This window comes from Martes martes, assembly GCF_963455335.1.
Source record: "Martes martes genome assembly, chromosome: 9".
Classification (NCBI taxonomy): Eukaryota; Metazoa; Chordata; class Mammalia; order Carnivora; family Mustelidae; genus Martes; species Martes martes.
Window position 1 is genome coordinate 128,017,185 of NC_137896.1, and position 17,252 is coordinate 128,034,436.

At 36.0% G+C, this 17,252-nt stretch overlaps 1 protein-coding gene across 1 annotated transcript in view; it reads right to left on the minus strand.

The window, feature by feature from the left end:
• Positions 1 to 231: 231 nt before the first annotated feature.
• Positions 232 to 17,252, minus strand: part of DDX1 (DEAD-box helicase 1) — a 35,404-nt gene continuing 18,383 nt past the window's right edge. Inside the window, exons 14-26 of the mRNA XM_080813146.1 lie at positions 16,058 to 16,118; positions 13,285 to 13,383; positions 11,885 to 11,974; positions 10,899 to 11,087; positions 9,978 to 10,029; positions 8,095 to 8,241; positions 4,242 to 4,333; positions 2,845 to 2,917; positions 2,619 to 2,691; positions 2,495 to 2,537; positions 1,654 to 1,749; positions 1,244 to 1,364; positions 232 to 570 (exon numbers count right to left, since the gene is read on the minus strand). Of these exons, the coding sequence (XP_080669272.1) occupies positions 440 to 570; positions 1,244 to 1,364; positions 1,654 to 1,749; positions 2,495 to 2,537; positions 2,619 to 2,691; positions 2,845 to 2,917; positions 4,242 to 4,333; positions 8,095 to 8,241; positions 9,978 to 10,029; positions 10,899 to 11,087; positions 11,885 to 11,974; positions 13,285 to 13,383; positions 16,058 to 16,118 (1,267 nt within the window). The 3' untranslated portion in view covers positions 232 to 439. The remainder of the gene's footprint in view (positions 571 to 1,243; positions 1,365 to 1,653; positions 1,750 to 2,494; positions 2,538 to 2,618; positions 2,692 to 2,844; positions 2,918 to 4,241; positions 4,334 to 8,094; positions 8,242 to 9,977; positions 10,030 to 10,898; positions 11,088 to 11,884; positions 11,975 to 13,284; positions 13,384 to 16,057; positions 16,119 to 17,252) is intronic.

The window sequence follows — 17,252 nt, forward strand, 5'->3', positions numbered from 1 at the left end:
TTTCTTTCCTGTCACGAGTCTCCAGCTTCAGCCTACACCTAGGCAACTATAACCATCTCAAGAACATCTGCATTTGGGATCGCTTCCTATGATAAATTCTACCCAAGATAACCACTGGTGGTTCCACACATATCCTCTGCCAAATTCACATATCCAGAAGCTTTACTTCGTCAACACATAGTTTTCTTGAAAAAGAAAACCATCAAATAACTTTAAAAAAAGACACAAACCTTCATAAAAATATAGTCATCAAGTTTATTATTCTCATTAGGTTGCCATTTTATGAAGGATTCCTAAGATTAATGTTTCTTGACATGCAAGAGTCAGCATTAATAGCTCCTGTTACTATAAATACTGCTGCTTGGAAGCAGTACAACTGTTCTAGAGTTTGAAGACTACAGACTTTTATTATTCAAATCTTATTCAGTGTATGTTAAAATCAGAAGGTTCGGAACAGCTGGTTAGGAAGGTAGCCAAGATGCAGGAAAGATGTCTGCGCCTCCTTTTCAAGGGCAGCCAACTCTTGAACCGTAGGTGCCAAAATATCCACATGGCCTTTATAGTTTCCACCTGCATCACACACACAAATTATAAAGTAATGTAAATGACATGCTTGAAATAACTTGTCAGCAATACTTTGGCTCAATTACATCCGCTCATACATTGCTTCTAGCAATAAAAATGTACTACTGGGCAAGTCATCTCCACAAGTGAGTTCTAAAGACGTTTAATCCATAGAAATGAATGATCAGGCCTCAGTAACAGTGTCCCAAAGCCCCCAGCAACCCCTCCCCCTCTCTTTTTTTTTTTTTGGAAACCACTAGCTCAGTAGCCTGAATCTTAAAAAAAAATTTCAGAAATGAGCTAAGGGCATTCCAGGCAAAGGAAACAGTATGCTGGGTTACCACTTGAAATTAAATCAAAGGTTTTCAATTCTTTGTTCAAAATCACCATTATACTCGTTTCCTAATAACTCTATAAACATTCAACTATTCTTTGTGACATTAATACCTCAAGAGAAACAGCTATGCTTCTGTCCTTCATTCACATACAAATCACACAACCCAAAAATGCTACAAGACACGTATGGATAAAGTGCTATGAGAATAATAAGGAGGAAATGATTAATAAACTAAAAATAGACACTAACCATGATGAGATGAAATCACTCTCTTCTACACACAGATGCCCAAGAAGGACACATTCACATTTAGAATAGAAATAAAAGTAACTCAAAACTCACCACCAGCAGCCCTTTTCTGACCATAGGTGACTTTCCCGTCAAATTCATCCACTGGTACCTTTATATCTGGTTCAACCTGAGAAATGGTGCAATTCAGATGCTCTTCTATCTCAGACAGCAACTAAGATGGGAAAGGAAATATTAAAAAAGCATTTTCAAATAAAAATCTCATTTTGACAGAGTTGCACTTTAACGATGTCCAATAAAACTAGGAAGACTGTAATACTACAAATGGAAATTAGATTTCTGAAGAGATAAACTCACAAGTTACCACTTACAAACTATAACTAACATTATAATCAATTACTACTTTTCCTCACATCTAACAAATAGATAAAGCTACGGTATTACTTTTATAATTAATTGTGGTCTATTTTTGCCAATTCCAGTACATTTCTTAGGAGTCTTACCTGCATCTCATTGTACCATATAGTACAGCCACCATCTTCCTTGAGTCTTGTGTTATAACACCCTTTTCCACGGCTGCTACATACATGGTACCAAACCTACACGAAAGATGGAAAAAATATTAACATATATGGAGATTGCAACTTCCTAGATATTTTTGTGCTCAATTAGTTTTTTAAATATTTTCTATCCCCAAGGACAAGAAAAACAGATTGCAGTATTGTATGTCATCCAATGACTTCCACCATTCAGGAGCTCATTAACTAGGTCTTCTAAAAGACTTCTTTTTGAGAATAATCCTGAAGTTTTCCTAAAATGCATGAAAATTACAGAAAGGAATTCTCAGATAAAAACAAGGATGAAAAAGTAAACACTAGAGAATACTCTATCAAAATTATATCAAAAAATAAAGTCCAAATGCTTTCTATAATAAATACCAAAAAGCAAAATGAATAACTATTTTGGACAATGAGCTTATGGGAGCTCCTTATTCTTGCAACGGTTCAGTAAAGTTGCATCAAAATATATTGCAAAATCATAAGTTACCACCCTCTACCACAAAAGTTCTCTGTGGCATGATGTCAGGGAGGGTTTAAATAGTTTTTGGTGAAATCAAGTACACTAAGACTATTAGTGAAAATTATATTTTGCATTTTTCCTTTCTAAACTACATCCTACTGCTGGTCCATACAAGACTATAGAGAAAAAAGATGCCATTAAAAAGTTCACTTATATCCACATGCAACTGAATTCAATGTAAATGGAAAAACCAAACTGCTCTTACTTCCAACATCTAAAACGACAACACAAACAATGAATATAATACAGCACTGAAAAGATTACCTTTTCTTTCTCTGTTGCTACCAGGGAAATGGCCAGACCCATCCTGAAAAGTTTTAGAAGTCTTTATTAGACTTTATTCCTGAAGCATAAGAGCATTAAAAAAAAAAAAAAAATACAGCAGTACCTTTCAGCTCTTCCTACTCTGCCAATTCGATGTACGTAGTTTTGCTTTTCATCAGGCAAGGTGACATTTATAACTGCAAATAAAAGTAATTATTACCAATTGCCATTAGTTTCTAAAATTTTCAACCATATTAGATGTTTGATGTTCTAAATATTTCAAAAACATTAGAGGGTTTAATTTGAATTCCATAAAATTTAAACTGCAGTGATAAAAACTTTCTTTTTACCGTAAGGAACACCATGAATATCAATTCCTCTGGCGGCTACATCTGTACAAATCAAGAATCTTACATCTCCTTTCTAAAGAGAACAGAGAGGGGAGAAAGGAATTTATTAGGACATATGCTAAAAAATAAATACAAATACTACCATTCCACTGAGACCGCTAACTAATGTGTTACTATCGGATTAGAGGTCCAGATAATCATAATTCACTGGACCTTGTCTTAAATTTTTAAGTTATGATCTACTAAAACAAGACATTTAAGGTGAATAAATCAGTAATTGGATTCATTTTTTATTTTCTTTTTTCTCACACCAAAGATAAACTGCTTATACTTTGGATTTATCTTTAGAAATCCTGAATGGTAATACCAAACAAAGTTTATAAAATTAAAAAAAAAGGAAAGAGAAAATAGGAAAAAAATGTTAAAATATAAACATTATCTTTACCTTGTATTAAAATAAATTCAGAATACCAGGCATTTCACCTTGAGGTTACACTTTTTGTGACAACAGACAAAATCCTAAGACAAGGGAACAGAGAGTGGGCCCCAGTGCTCTCACCAAGGAAATACAAATTAGCCTTTGGACGTCATTTGTGCCTCAAGGCACAGCAAAGTTAGAGACAGAGTGGGGAAGGAATGCTGACCTGGGGTCCAGCGTACGAGCCCAGGTAGAGAAGGGCAGACATACACACACTGAAATGCGACCACACGACATGTTCCCATATCCACATTCTGCTCACGTGGAAGCATAATCCAAAGTTCCTAAGCTCAGTACTGTCCACCTTCTATTCATACGATGGGTCTGAGGGAAAATGCTATTTGTACTCTGCACTGGGGTGAACACACGGTAAACAACGAGAATGCTGTGGGTGGAACCTCCTGCCCTTGTGTTCAAGACGGCTCAAACCCTCCCCACCTCCACCGAGAGCTAACCCACCTGTCCGCGGGCTGCCAGGATGAAATGAGACAGTGTGCCCCAAACAGTTACAAGTGTTTTTAATCCCACAAAACTGTACTCTTGCTACCTCTCTTAAATTAATCTACAAATTAACTTCACTATGGGTATTACTACGAACTGTTAAAAAAAAAAAAAAAAGACTCACAGACATGGTTTAACTATCCCATGACGCTTCTCTTAAAAATACCTACCTGAAAGAATTCAACTAAAATTTAAGTTGAAAATTCTTACCATAGCAGTGTTGCACGGAGAACATACAATTGACTATTGCGTGCTAAAGATAACTAAGCCCTGTCATCAAGGATATACCAACAGGGCAAAAATCTTTTGAAATTTCTAAAACAAGAATGGCTTTAATAATACTAACTGGAACTGGTTAAAACTGGCTACAATTCCCCCCTTAACTATTAAGGAAATGTAGTCAACTAAATAGCAGTACCTTAAATCTTTCCAAATTTTGCTTCCTTTCATGAGGCTTTCTGTCCCCATGAAGACAAACACATGAGAACTGATGTCCTTTTTTATCAGGTCCTGGTGAAAAGCATATTAAACAGTTAACCTTGGAAAACAATACACCAAAGACTGTATCAAAAAACCAACAGCATTCCGACTACAATGGTGCCATATAATTCCACAGAAATCTATACCCCAATTTGCCACAAACCACAGTTAACACAATTTCTGTCATAAGTGAAAAGCCATTAAAATAAACTCCAGGAGCATTAGAACTGATTTACTTTGAAGGACATTTTTAAGTCACTCTTCCTGATGTGTAGTAGACAGAACAGTATACCAAATGTGTTCCTAAAAGGAAAACCTATGAGCATATAAGGAACCTCTCCTATCCCATATAAAGAAAGCTAAGAACCAAAAAAGTAGACAAGAGAGATCAATCTTGGAAGAACCAAAATAGGCATGATGAAGTTCAGGCCCTTACTAAAGGCCACGCCCACAAGCCTACCCTCCTCAGAATGTCCTAACAGCTTCGTTATCTGGTACCCTGGCCAAAGCAGATTAGGAGCAGCAAACTGGTAGGATGGAGAGGCATATACACTGGAAGCCAATTCTAAAAAAGAAACTCGAGTAGATACGGTAAGAAAAGCCATCCAGTCCTGATCAGAGTAAGGGTAAACAGCCATCTAGAGCTCAAAAGAACCCGTAGGCTCCGGCAGGAGTGCAGAATAACAATTACGCCATAACTAACTACGCTCTATAGTAAATTTTAAGTTCAATAAAATTACTTCAGAATTCAAGAAAAATATACCATGAAAGCTACCCACCCAAAATGAATACAAGAACTAATTATGCAGAGAATAATAATAGCTAATCAGAACTTCCAGAGGCCTATAGCTTAGGCCTTACTGCATTCTGAATTCAAGTGGTTTAGGGAAGTATCACAAACACACTCCTACTCCCCAGTTGAGCTGTGTATAGGGAAAGGAGGGATCCTTTATTTTCCCCTGTTAAACCTCTGAAGTTCTGGTATATACTGTGTTACTTTGGTTTTAGTAATGGTTTGGGAAACTTGGTTTTTAGACAAAGGTATCCAGAATACTTAGGAAAGGAAGGTAAAAAGAGCAAGGAATCTTAAACTGCTTGAGCAATGGCATTTCTTTCTTTTTTTTTTTTTAAGATTTTATTTATTTGACAGAGAAATCACAAGTAGGCAGAGAGGCAGGCAGAGAGAGGCGGAAGCAGACTCCCTGCTAAGCAGAAAGCCTGACGTGGGGCTCGATCCCAGGACCCTGGGATCATGACCTGAGCTGAAGGCAAAGGCTTTAACCCGCTGAGCCACCCAGGCACCCCGAGCAATGGCATTTCTAACCAAATAATCAAATTCTCCATTCAAAACCAACATGAACAGGAAGAAGTATTACAAAACAGTCACTATAACTAAAACAACCAAGCAAGGCTGTTTGCTATGACTTGGGGGCGGGGTGGGGGGGGACGGTACTAAACTGCTCACTGTAATGAACAATATAACCTGTTCCTCATATGACCATCAGTTCAAATTTTTTAAACTGTTTGAGTTTTCTGGCTCCCTGATGTACATCAATTATAAAAAGAGATGCGTTTGAGTTCTCCCCATTATGAAAGCAGGATTCATCTGTTACCTTGCACATCTGTCAATTTTTGCTTTATATATTTTTCAACATTAATTTTCAAACACAGCAACAATGAAAAGATTCTCAAAGTAAATAGCTGTATTTTCACCTCCTAGATTATACCACTAACATTTACTATATTTATTTTACTGCCTGTCTAGCTCTTTTTCCTATCAATTCATTTTTATATTTTTGATGCATTTCAATGTAAATTGCAAGTATCTGTACAGTTCAGCATGCATCTCATTAACTAGAATGCAGTTATTTGTTTAGGTTTTATGATTTTCCTTCAAGGTGAAAGTTACATACAAGGAAATGTACAAATCTTAAGTGTATGTCTGCTGAGTTTTGACAAATGCATGCACCTATGCAAGCCCAAAGTCCTATCAAGATAGAAAATATGAATGTCACTACTCCACAAAGTACCCCCATTCCCATTATGCTGGGGCAAAACCACTGTTGTGGGTTTCTTCCCCTTAAAGATTAATTCTGACTCTTCTAGAACGTCACACAAATGGAATCATACAGAATATAGGCTTGTATAAAGAATCTTTCATTCTGCAAGATGTCTGAGATTCACCCACAGCTGCTGAGTCCACCAATAGTCCAATCCTTTGTATCACTGAGCGATATTCCAGTGACTAAATATTTCACATCTGGTTTAAGCCATTTCCCTACTGACAGCCACCTAGTGTATCTTCAGTTTGGGGCTATTATAAATAAAGCTGCTATGACCATTCTTGCTCATAGCTTTTGTCAATAAATCTTAGATAAACTTTATTTATCTTGAGTAACTAGGAGTTGAATTACTAAGCCATAAGATAGCAATGTTAATTTTATTTAAAAATGTAAGACCAGGGGCTCTTGGGTGGCTCAGTCAGTTAAGCGTCTGCCTTTAACTCAGGTCATGATCCCAGGCCCCGCATCCAGCTCCCAACACAGCGGGAAACCTGCTTCTCTCTCTTCCTCTCCCTCTGCTTGCTTGTGTTCCCTCTCTCGACGTGTCTCTGCCAAATAAGTAAATAAATAAAATCTAAAGAAAAAATACAAATAAAAAAATACAAATAAAAATGGAAGCCCTTTTACCAACATGGTTGTACAGCAACAGTGTGAGTACTCTAGCTGCTCCACAACCCCGCCAGAAAGCCCCTTGGATTTTTAATCCAGCCATTATGAGCGTACAGTGCTACTACACTGTGATTTTGCATGTCCCTAATGACTGAGTGAGATGTTGAGCATCTCTTCATGTTGGTTTATATGTTATAAGGAGCATAACACTAGAATCATCCTATACTCATTGTAGACTTATTTAGATTAGATTTAGATTAGATATAATCTAATTATTTAGATTAAATATTATATTTAATATATATTATTTATATATAACCTATATTGTTATATCATATTATATATAATTATTATATAATTATATTTAATATATATTAAATATACAATGTGTATTATATATATTTAATATATTATATTTAATATTAAATATTATATTATTTAGATTAAATATTTGATTACATAGTGACTTTATTTCTAGTTAATATTTTTGTCTTAAATTCTACTGCATCTCTTGTTAATATAGCTAGACCGACTTTCTTTTCACTAGTAGTTTAGATGATACATATATTTCTTCAGCCCCTTTCAATCTCTCCATGTCCTCAGGTTTTAAGTATCTCTCTTATAAATAGCACACAGCTAGATTTTATCCAGTCTAACCATCTACACCTTTTAACTGAGGATTTAGATAGTGTTTACTCACTCAGATTTTTCTACCAGCCATCTTACTCTGTAATTTCTAACCATTCTGCTATTTCTTATTATTTTTCCTCTTGCTTTCTTAGCCTTTTTAAGATGTTTTTTTTCTCCATTTATTGGCTTAAAAGATATACATTCTATTATTTAATGATTATACTTGAAATTTTAACATTAAAGTTAATCAATAACATTACCCTTCTTCCAAATGGCAGCAGGGCCTCAGAACACTGTAATGAACTTAGAAAGCCCTCACTGTCTGCCTGGGGCTTATCCTATGAAAAAGTACTAGACAAGCACAGATACTTACAATGCACCATTGCTGCTTTAAATTCTGTGCACGCATTCGAGACTGCATCAACATGAGACTAATAATCTATTAAATGAGGAAATAAACACAATTTATTTCAAGTGAAGAAACATTACCTCCTCCTTGTTGCACAAAATATTGCTCCAAGTTATCACAGTCAATTTTGGTTCTACAGAAAATAATTGCTTGATCCATCTTGTGTTCCTTGATTGCCCGGACAGCATACTCCCCCTTCAGGATTTTAATAGCTTCAGACCACATCTCTTGAATACCATAACAACAACAAAAACAGAAAAAGAATTTCAATCTAAAATTGTTATAAACACACATAATTACAGTCACAGACTTACTGCTTAACTCACCTACAACACTTTGCTTTAATAAAAAATAAGTGAGATTAAGATAAGATGAAATGGTGAGAATATCCATTTACTCATTTATTCCTATTTCTGTTAATGTGCATTTGTGCCACCTTAGGGGTACCAAAACACCTGTAATCACACCTCTCATGAGGGAAACAGACATATAACCACAAGCAAACAGAGCTTCATACCTACAACAAAACTCTGTTCCTATCTCTCATAGACAACTAATCATATTCTGCCTTGCATTAACTTCCCTAACTGCTCAATAAATGTTTACTCAATTATTTTAACCCCTTTTAAAAATAATCAATGTACTTTTCAAATTTAACACCAGAAAGTTCATATTTTTAAGGAATAAAAAAAAAATGTATGTCAAACTAAGTCATTTCTTAGCCATCACCCCCCATCTGTTTCAGTGGGAAGCTAATACTACAGTTATCATCTATCTAATGCGAAATTTTAATTCTGTAACCCACCATATTTCTAAAAAGTCTCTCTAGTCATATCTAATTGTTATATAAACTAAGCAAAACATTTATAAGAAAAATATATGAAGTAACAATTTTTATTTTATAAAATGTATTCTCAAACAGTGGGAGGATACATTATTTTGAATCATCAGTGTCTCTGCTCTTCTCCAACAAAACGGCTATTTGAGCATGCAGCACTTTATAAATTTGGAACTGCACATAAAACTGAATTCAAAAGGACTCTATTTAATCAAGATTTCAGAAAATTCACCTTTCAGATACTTGTCATAAACCTACCCATGAATCCAACCGTGAAGCAAATGCAGTCTCACCCTTCCCAATGACCCACGTGAGACATCAGACATCAAACATGCAGCCTAATGGGTCTGAGATCCACTCTATGTTCGACAAGCACTATCCTTGCAAAAGAATGTACACTCACAGATCTTTAAAATATTATGAACCTGAAACAAACAGTCTCTGCTCTGCAAAGAAATATCTTCACTGAATTAAATGTTCACCTTTTTAAAAACCAATAAATATTTAATGATCTAATGATATTCAGTTTAGGAGGATGAAAACGGCCTAGAGATGGATGGTGGCCATGGATGCAAAGTAGGAATGTACTTCATGCCACTGAACTTGATCTACTTGAGAATGGTTAAAACGGGAAATTTTGTGTTAGATATACTTTATCATTTACAAAAAGAATAAATAAACTATTTCAAGATAATTTCTGTATCTTTCACAAAGTTGTAAGCTAAAGACCCTCAATGAAGAATCTATGTGACATTTCTCCTGGAATTCAGGACCAATATAAAATCTATTGCCAGAGAATTTTGCTAATATCCTATGATAAGAAGAATTCCAAAATCCAAAGTATGTGTGACCCAGCTGTCAGGAGACTAACATCTGAAATTCAGTGATTAATGCTGCTCTTAGCTGACTGGTATCCACATTTCCCTCATTTCCTTATTATTTTTGGTGCTTTTATCTTCAGATTTCCTGTTCTAATTTCATAGGTCACCTCAAATCCTTCATGAGAATAGGCGGGGCATAAATTCAATTAAGACAAACCAATTCGTTTTCAAAATCTTTCAAAACCATTCATTAATTCATTCACCCATTCATTCATTCACTCACTTAATCACTCATTCAACTTACCTGGACTATTAGCACCAGGCCTTGTGTTATCTTTTGCATGTACATCATCAGTCTATTAAAAGAAAAGGATAACAAAGGGTAGCAAGTGGCTAAGTAAGGATTCCAAACAGGTATCATTTTTTTAAAGGAAAAAATGTATCTAACCTTAGACTGTATTTCAGACGTACGTCTTTAGAGTATGTAGGCAAAAGCATTCTTCAGATTTAGAAAACCCTTTATTGACTGCAAGTCTAAGACTAAGCAATTTTAAATGTAATAAAAATGCAAAGGTGGCTTTTAGAATATTATATACTTATAATATACAACACACCCTTATTTTATAAAGGTAAATCTAAGAACAGTGGAGGAAAAAAACAGTAGGTGGACACATGAAATTTATTTTTAGGAAAATAAGGAATCTCAAGAGGACACTAAAATATTATTAAAAACAGTGATTACTGTACCTGAAATTAATCTAGGTATATACATTATCCTACTCATTTATCAAAATTACATCAAGGAAGATGATCATTAAAAGTAACTCTTACAGAGGGGGCACCTGGGTGGCTCAGTGCCTTCGGCTCTGGTCATGATCTCGCGGTCCTGGGATCAAATCCCGCATCGGGCTCTCTGTTCAGCAGGAAGCCTGCTTCCCCTCTCTCTCTCTACCTGCCTCTCTGCCTACTTGTGATCTCTCTCTCTCTCTGTCAAATAAATAAATAAAATCTTTAAAAAAAAAAAAAAAAAAGGTAACTCTTACAGAGAAAAAAATAAAAGCCCATCACTTATTCTGTGCTCTCAAGGCCTAATCTTTTGCGGTCACTGGCTGGACTTCTCTTTTCTCAGGTACAGTATCTGGCTATAAGCATCACTAAAACCCCAAGGTTAAGCTAGTTTATTAAGTTTTATTCCCCACAAATGTTAACAGTGTAAAGTACTCACTCTAATGTGGTTTTTCCCAAGCCTTTCCCATAGTCTATCAGTTTTGGGATTCACCGGGACAACCACATGATGTACAGTGTCCGGAACAGAGTCTTCTCCTTTTAAATCAACCCAGGTGGGAAAATGCATTATCTTCTCAGACAGCTTCTTCACATCAAAAGAATGCAAAGTAGCAGAGCAAACAATCACCTAAGAGGGGAAAAAAAAGTTCAGATCAACTTTCATTTTACAATAATAATTCTACCATATGAATACTAATGTGGGCCCCAAAGTATGTTAACCTGGAATCTACAGATGAGTTTAATACTGAACCCTGCACCAGCAACTGGTGACATAACTCTGGGCCGGTTAATCTCTCTGAACTACAATCCCCTCGCTCACAGAGAGTCTCCTCGCTCACAGTCCGTCCCCTCGCTCACGGTGAGTCCCTCACTCACAGTCCATCCCCTCGCTCACAGTGAGTCCCCTCGCTGCTACAGAAACCATGCCACCGATTCCACGAGGTCCTACGAAGACTAAGATGAAGAGGTTACTGTTTGTTCCCTTCTCTCCCCCTTAAAGCCTCTTCTACCTCTCAAATTCTTCCTAGGAACTAAGGGTGAGAAAAATAAGAGTAATATTTTAAGAAATAATGACAACAGCTGTTTTCAACAGTTCATGATATTGCCCCCTCAAACAGGAAGCAGTCCTCACAGTCTGGAATATAAACTCCAAATGCTCTGTAGAAAAAAAAACAACTAAGAATTTTTTACTTATCATCTTCTGTGACACCTAATTTCCTCAAGCTCCCTTCTCCTTCATTTCTCTGAGCAGCTTTCAAGACCGTTTCTTTGTGTGTACTATTTACTCAGGTAATAAAGAAAATGTTTTATATAGCAGTTAACATAATCAGAAGAAACTAAAACAAAATGTAGAACAAAACAAAAGAAGCATTAACACATAACAACTGTCCACATGTATTTTAAGATGCATCCTTCATTGCATACCTGAAGTCTTTTCCCATCAGAGGTAATCTGAGGAATCTGGTTATGTATCCTATTTATAAAATCAGAGTAACCTTGAGAAAGCAGCCCATCCTGAATGAGAAGCAAAGAAAAGCATAAATTTTTTAATCAATACCGGAATCTTTCTTTTGTAAATCAAATGCAGAAAGATAATGGGAATGTATTCATAAGCATACATATCCCCATATTCTCAAAATGATTATTTCCCATCAGATAAAGACAAGTTATAAATTCAACTTTAATTCCATGTGACTAGAATATGAAAAAGCTGACCATAAACAATCCAAAAATTATACTCCAGTATTCTAGAATGAATACTAGAGACGACAGTTTCTACCACATATCCTTAAACATATGATTTTAATATGAAAAAATGAAAACAAAAATCCTCAGTACTAAAAACCACCTCAACTCATACTGAAAATACTTTGGAAGTATGTCTCAAGAGCTTCCAAGAAGATGGAGAGGAGAAGGGAGTTGAAGGAAATTGGAGGGGGAGATGAACCATGAGAGACTATGGACTCTGAAAAATAATCTGAGGGTTTTGAAGGGGCGGGGGGTGGGAAGTTGGGTGAGCCTGGTGGTGGGTATTATGGAGGGCACGTATTGAATGGAGCACTGGGTGTGGTGCATAAACAACGAATTCTGGTACACTGAAAAGAAATTGAAAAAATAAAAAATTTTAAAAAAAAGAGCTTCCAAAACATTAATGTTCTTAGACTTCACATTGTGCAACTATGACATGAAAAAATAACTGTAATGTGTAAAATAATCTATGTATTAAAAAGATAGCTATTTGGGGGCGCCTGGGTGGCTCAGTGGGTTAAAGCCTCTGCCTTCGGCTCAGGTCATGATCCCAGGGTCCTGGGATCGAGCCCCACATCGGGCTCTCTGCTCTGCGGGGAGCCTGCCTCCCCCCCTCTCTCTGCCTGCCTCTCTGACTACTTGTGATTTCTGTCTGTCAAATAAATAAGTAAAATCTTTAAAAAAAAAAAAAAAAAAAAAAAAAAGATAGCTATTTGGAGTAAAAAACAAATCTACATGTCTAGTGACAAGAGTGGTTAAATAAACCATGAAATAGTCATATAAAAGACCACTAGACAGCCTTTAAAAACTGTTCACAAATAAGGACATGAAATACTTAAGTGACTTTATTAAGAAAAAAAAAGTTTTCCTAGATTCACATAATTTGATTTACCATGTAAAATTGTATTTATATAAATACAAGGAGTGGATGAAAATATACCAAACTACTAGTAATGATTATTTCTAGGTATTGGAATCATGACTGAATTGTGATTTTTTCCATCATTTTACATATTTTTATCTCCCGAAACACAAGCAAAAAAATTTTTTTAAAGTACGACTATATTTCAACATACAGCTTCATCCAGGACCAGGAATCTAACTTGGGATAAGTTCAGCTTTCCAGTTGACACCAAATCATCTAGTCTTCCTGGAGTGCCAACAACTATATCTACCTGAAAAATATCAAAAGCACCTAATGAAAACCAAACCACTATTCTGATCACTGTAAAACAGCAACAAACGGTGGTTTACTTACGGTGAAAACATGCACACTGAAGCAGCCATCATCAGCTCGAAATTCTCAGAACAGGAACTGTAGATAATGCCCTATTACCAAACCTGTATTTGGTTTGGAATTAATGTGAAGATTTTGGATAACTAATTTTGACAACCTTAACTGTTACGTACAGTCTAATAGATAAAATTTGTATTATGTGAGTGAATGAATTTATGGGAACTCTGAAATCCAACCAGGATTCAAATGCCAGCTCCGTCACCCAGCTGTATAACCTCACCTCTTCTACTTTCAACTTTCTCTTTTTTTTAAATGGGCAACACCTTTGGCGATGCAAGATGGCTCTGACAACTGATACAACACCGTGCTGATGTTTTAAAACTACTGTTATCATCTCATGACCACGAAAAGAAACACCACTATTATTATTCCTTTTTTTTTTTTTTAAGTAGGCTCCATGCCCAGTGGGAAGCCCAAAACAGCCCCAGTGGGGCTTCAGCTCATGACCCAAGTTCAACACCTGAGCTAAGATCAAGAATCGGATGCTTCACTGACTATGCCATCCAGATGCCCTAAATATTCATATTTTTACATGAGGAAACTGAAATTTAGAATACTAAAATCACAAGAGCTTAAATGATACAGCTTATAAGTATCCAAACTGGAATTGCAAACTTGGTACAAACAAGAGAAAAGGTCTAACTCAAGAACAAGGTTTATTTTAACTTTTTATTATAAAAATTGTCAAACATACTCAAAGGGAAGAGAATAATGAACCCCACACCAGTACAAACAATGAACAGTATTTTACATTCACACATGCATCTTTTAATCAAGTTCACAGTGTATCAGGAATATGGGTTTAAGTAAGCGCTACCTAGGGGCTGTAAGATGTTGGGCAAGTGACTTAATATTTAGTATAAGTCCTCTTCCTAATCTATAAAAATGGGGAGAGTACCATTTCATTAGTACTGATAACTATAAGCAAGTCTCAGTTCAATGTAGAGAACACTGCCTGAAAATATGAAGATAAGGCCTGTTTAATGTATTAAGAACCTACGTGCCAAGCACAGTGACAGGTCCTATACATAGCAATGAACAAAAAATATCCTTCTGATTCTTTACTCTTTACTATAACATCTCTTTACGATAGGATTCCAACCCACATGTGAGTCTCCACTCTCCTCAATTTCAGCAGCTAAAGTCAGCATGAAAAGTCACTTTATGTGAAATATATACACTAGGTCTCTCAGGTTTAAAAACAATAAGCTGGAAAAACCTGTATAATAGCACCAATTACTCTCCTGGGCCTCAACTGCACATGTTGCTTAACTGTGCAACTTTTTAAAATTGTAAAAATTACACAGTTCTACTCTCTCACTCCAAAGCTGACTTTAGCCCAGGACGAGACACAACACAGGACTATGGCTGAGCCAGAGGATGATGGGAGATCACAGGAGGACAGAATATAGATGGAAAGAGCGGAAAGAGAGTGTATTAGATTCCCTAAGCAGAATGGACCTGAAGGTGTCAAGAAAGCCACAGAATAAAACTTCCATTGGATTTAGCCAGTACCAAATTTTAGATATGACTGACAGAAGCATACAGAATTCCCTAAAAGCTCTACAGCTGGAAAACGGGAGTTAAGAAACTTAATAACTTCTGAGGAAAATGGATTTGGGTTTGAGAAGCCAAGAATGGAAATGAACATTAAATCTCTTACAACCACTAAAAAATATAGCACAGCAAATAAGAACATATCAAAGCAATATTACTATCTTAAAATAGTATTAACAAGTACAGTAATAGGATTCCTTGCTTTTAATATGTCATACCAGGTCAATCTAAACCACACAGCATAAAATTTCATTTGACGGGGGCACCAATGGAACTGAAAGAAGTAGACATAATTCCTCGCCATGACTCAGTATCAGGTGGGTTAGATTAAATAATAAAATATTTAGGGAAGGAAATGGAAGAGAAATTTGAAAGGGACAAGTTACTTCATACATATAAAATATTTTATGAAGTCCTATCTATATCTGGCTCCACAGGATTGATGAGCCCAGTTAAGAATATTCCCTAATAATAAGGATCCCAGTCCTAGCTTTGTCTTTTGTAACTGCATGCCTATGCACCCTTTGTAAGACTCCCCTGACCCATATCTGAACTCATCTCCCTCCTCCTGAAGCCCGAGTTTATCACTTTTCATCCGTCCCTTGGGTCACTGCCAAAATGTCCACATTCTCTGCAATCCACTTGATTTCCATTTCTATTCTTAACTCCAGTTTCTTTTTTTCCCATTATCTCCAAAAGAAAGGATTATTAATGCATGAGAAAGCAAGAAGAAAATCCTCAAGTGCTCAAAAGGTAAACCAAAAAAAAAAGAAAAAAGTATGCTGAATTTTGCATGAGGGGTTTGGAAGAAACTACCGTGCTGTATATTCTTAGGAAAAGAAAAGACATACTTGCAACATGTTTCTGAACAAATTTTGTTTTGATCTTGTTCTAACTTCAGACTCACTTGATTTTTCTTGAAACACAACAGAACTACAACTTGCCAAAATGACAGCTCATAATGTAACCTCTTAAAAATTAAAAGTACAACTTACCCCATTATCCAAAACAGAGAGCTGATCCCGTGCTGCAACACCTCCAATTATCAGAAGCTCCCTGAAATAAACACCATAATGATAACATAGAAAACGATTCAAGCTGGCTGTATTGTTTGACTTGTATCCATTTCTTCTCAGTGGAAATTAAGGGTGAGTTAAATAACTGAGAAAGAACCTACAACCAGAGGCTGGAGAAGGGTGGAATTTAAGTGCTTCACTTGCGGCAGCCGCATAAATGCTAGAACGGGCCGTGCAGAGAGCACGTGAACACTCGAGACCCAGCAGACACCAGTTCTCATTTGTTTCCGTGTCCTCCTGTACCAGGCTAATTCCCAGGGCTCCAAAATCTGCTTCCAATCTACCTTCTTGAACATTTGTGGTTGTATGTGTATAAGTTGTATCTCTGAAATATATAAGTATCAATTGTTAAAAGTTGCCTCCAGATGGGATAACTAAAAACTGGGGGACTAGGTGAAATCCTTATTTTTCACAGGATATTCTTCCACATTGTGTGACTTTTTCTCATTCCAAACAAAATTTTTTTTTAATGTTTAGGTTAAAAAAGATCATGTTATGCCAAGGCAATTCTTTGTGGGGGAAAGAACAACCTTTTCAACAAATGGTGCTGGGACAAATGGATATGCACATGCCAAAGAATGAGGTAAGACCTCTTCTTTATACTACACACAAAAATTAATTCAAAATAAATTACACGTGCAATTACAAGACACGGAACTGTAAAACTCTAAGAAGAAAACATGGGGGTAAATTTTCATGACTTTGGGTTAGGCAAAGTCTCGTCATATGCGACACCAAAAACAAAAGCAACAAATGAAAAAAAATAAATCAGACCTCATCAATATTAAAAACCTTTGTACTTCAAACACACTATCAAGAGGGCGAAAATATCCACAAATCCTGTATCTAATAAATAATATCACATGCGTATCAGAATATATAAAGAACTCTGATAACTCAACAAAACAACAACCCAAATGAAAAATGGGCAAAAAATGTGGACATTACAAATGGCCAATAAGCATAAGAAAAGATGTTCAACATCATTAGCTATTAGGGAAATGCAAATCAAAACCATAATAAGATACTATTTCACACCCATTAGGATGGCTACAATCAAATGAGAGGTAAGTGTTGAGGATCTGGAGAAACTGGAACCTTCACACGTTACTAT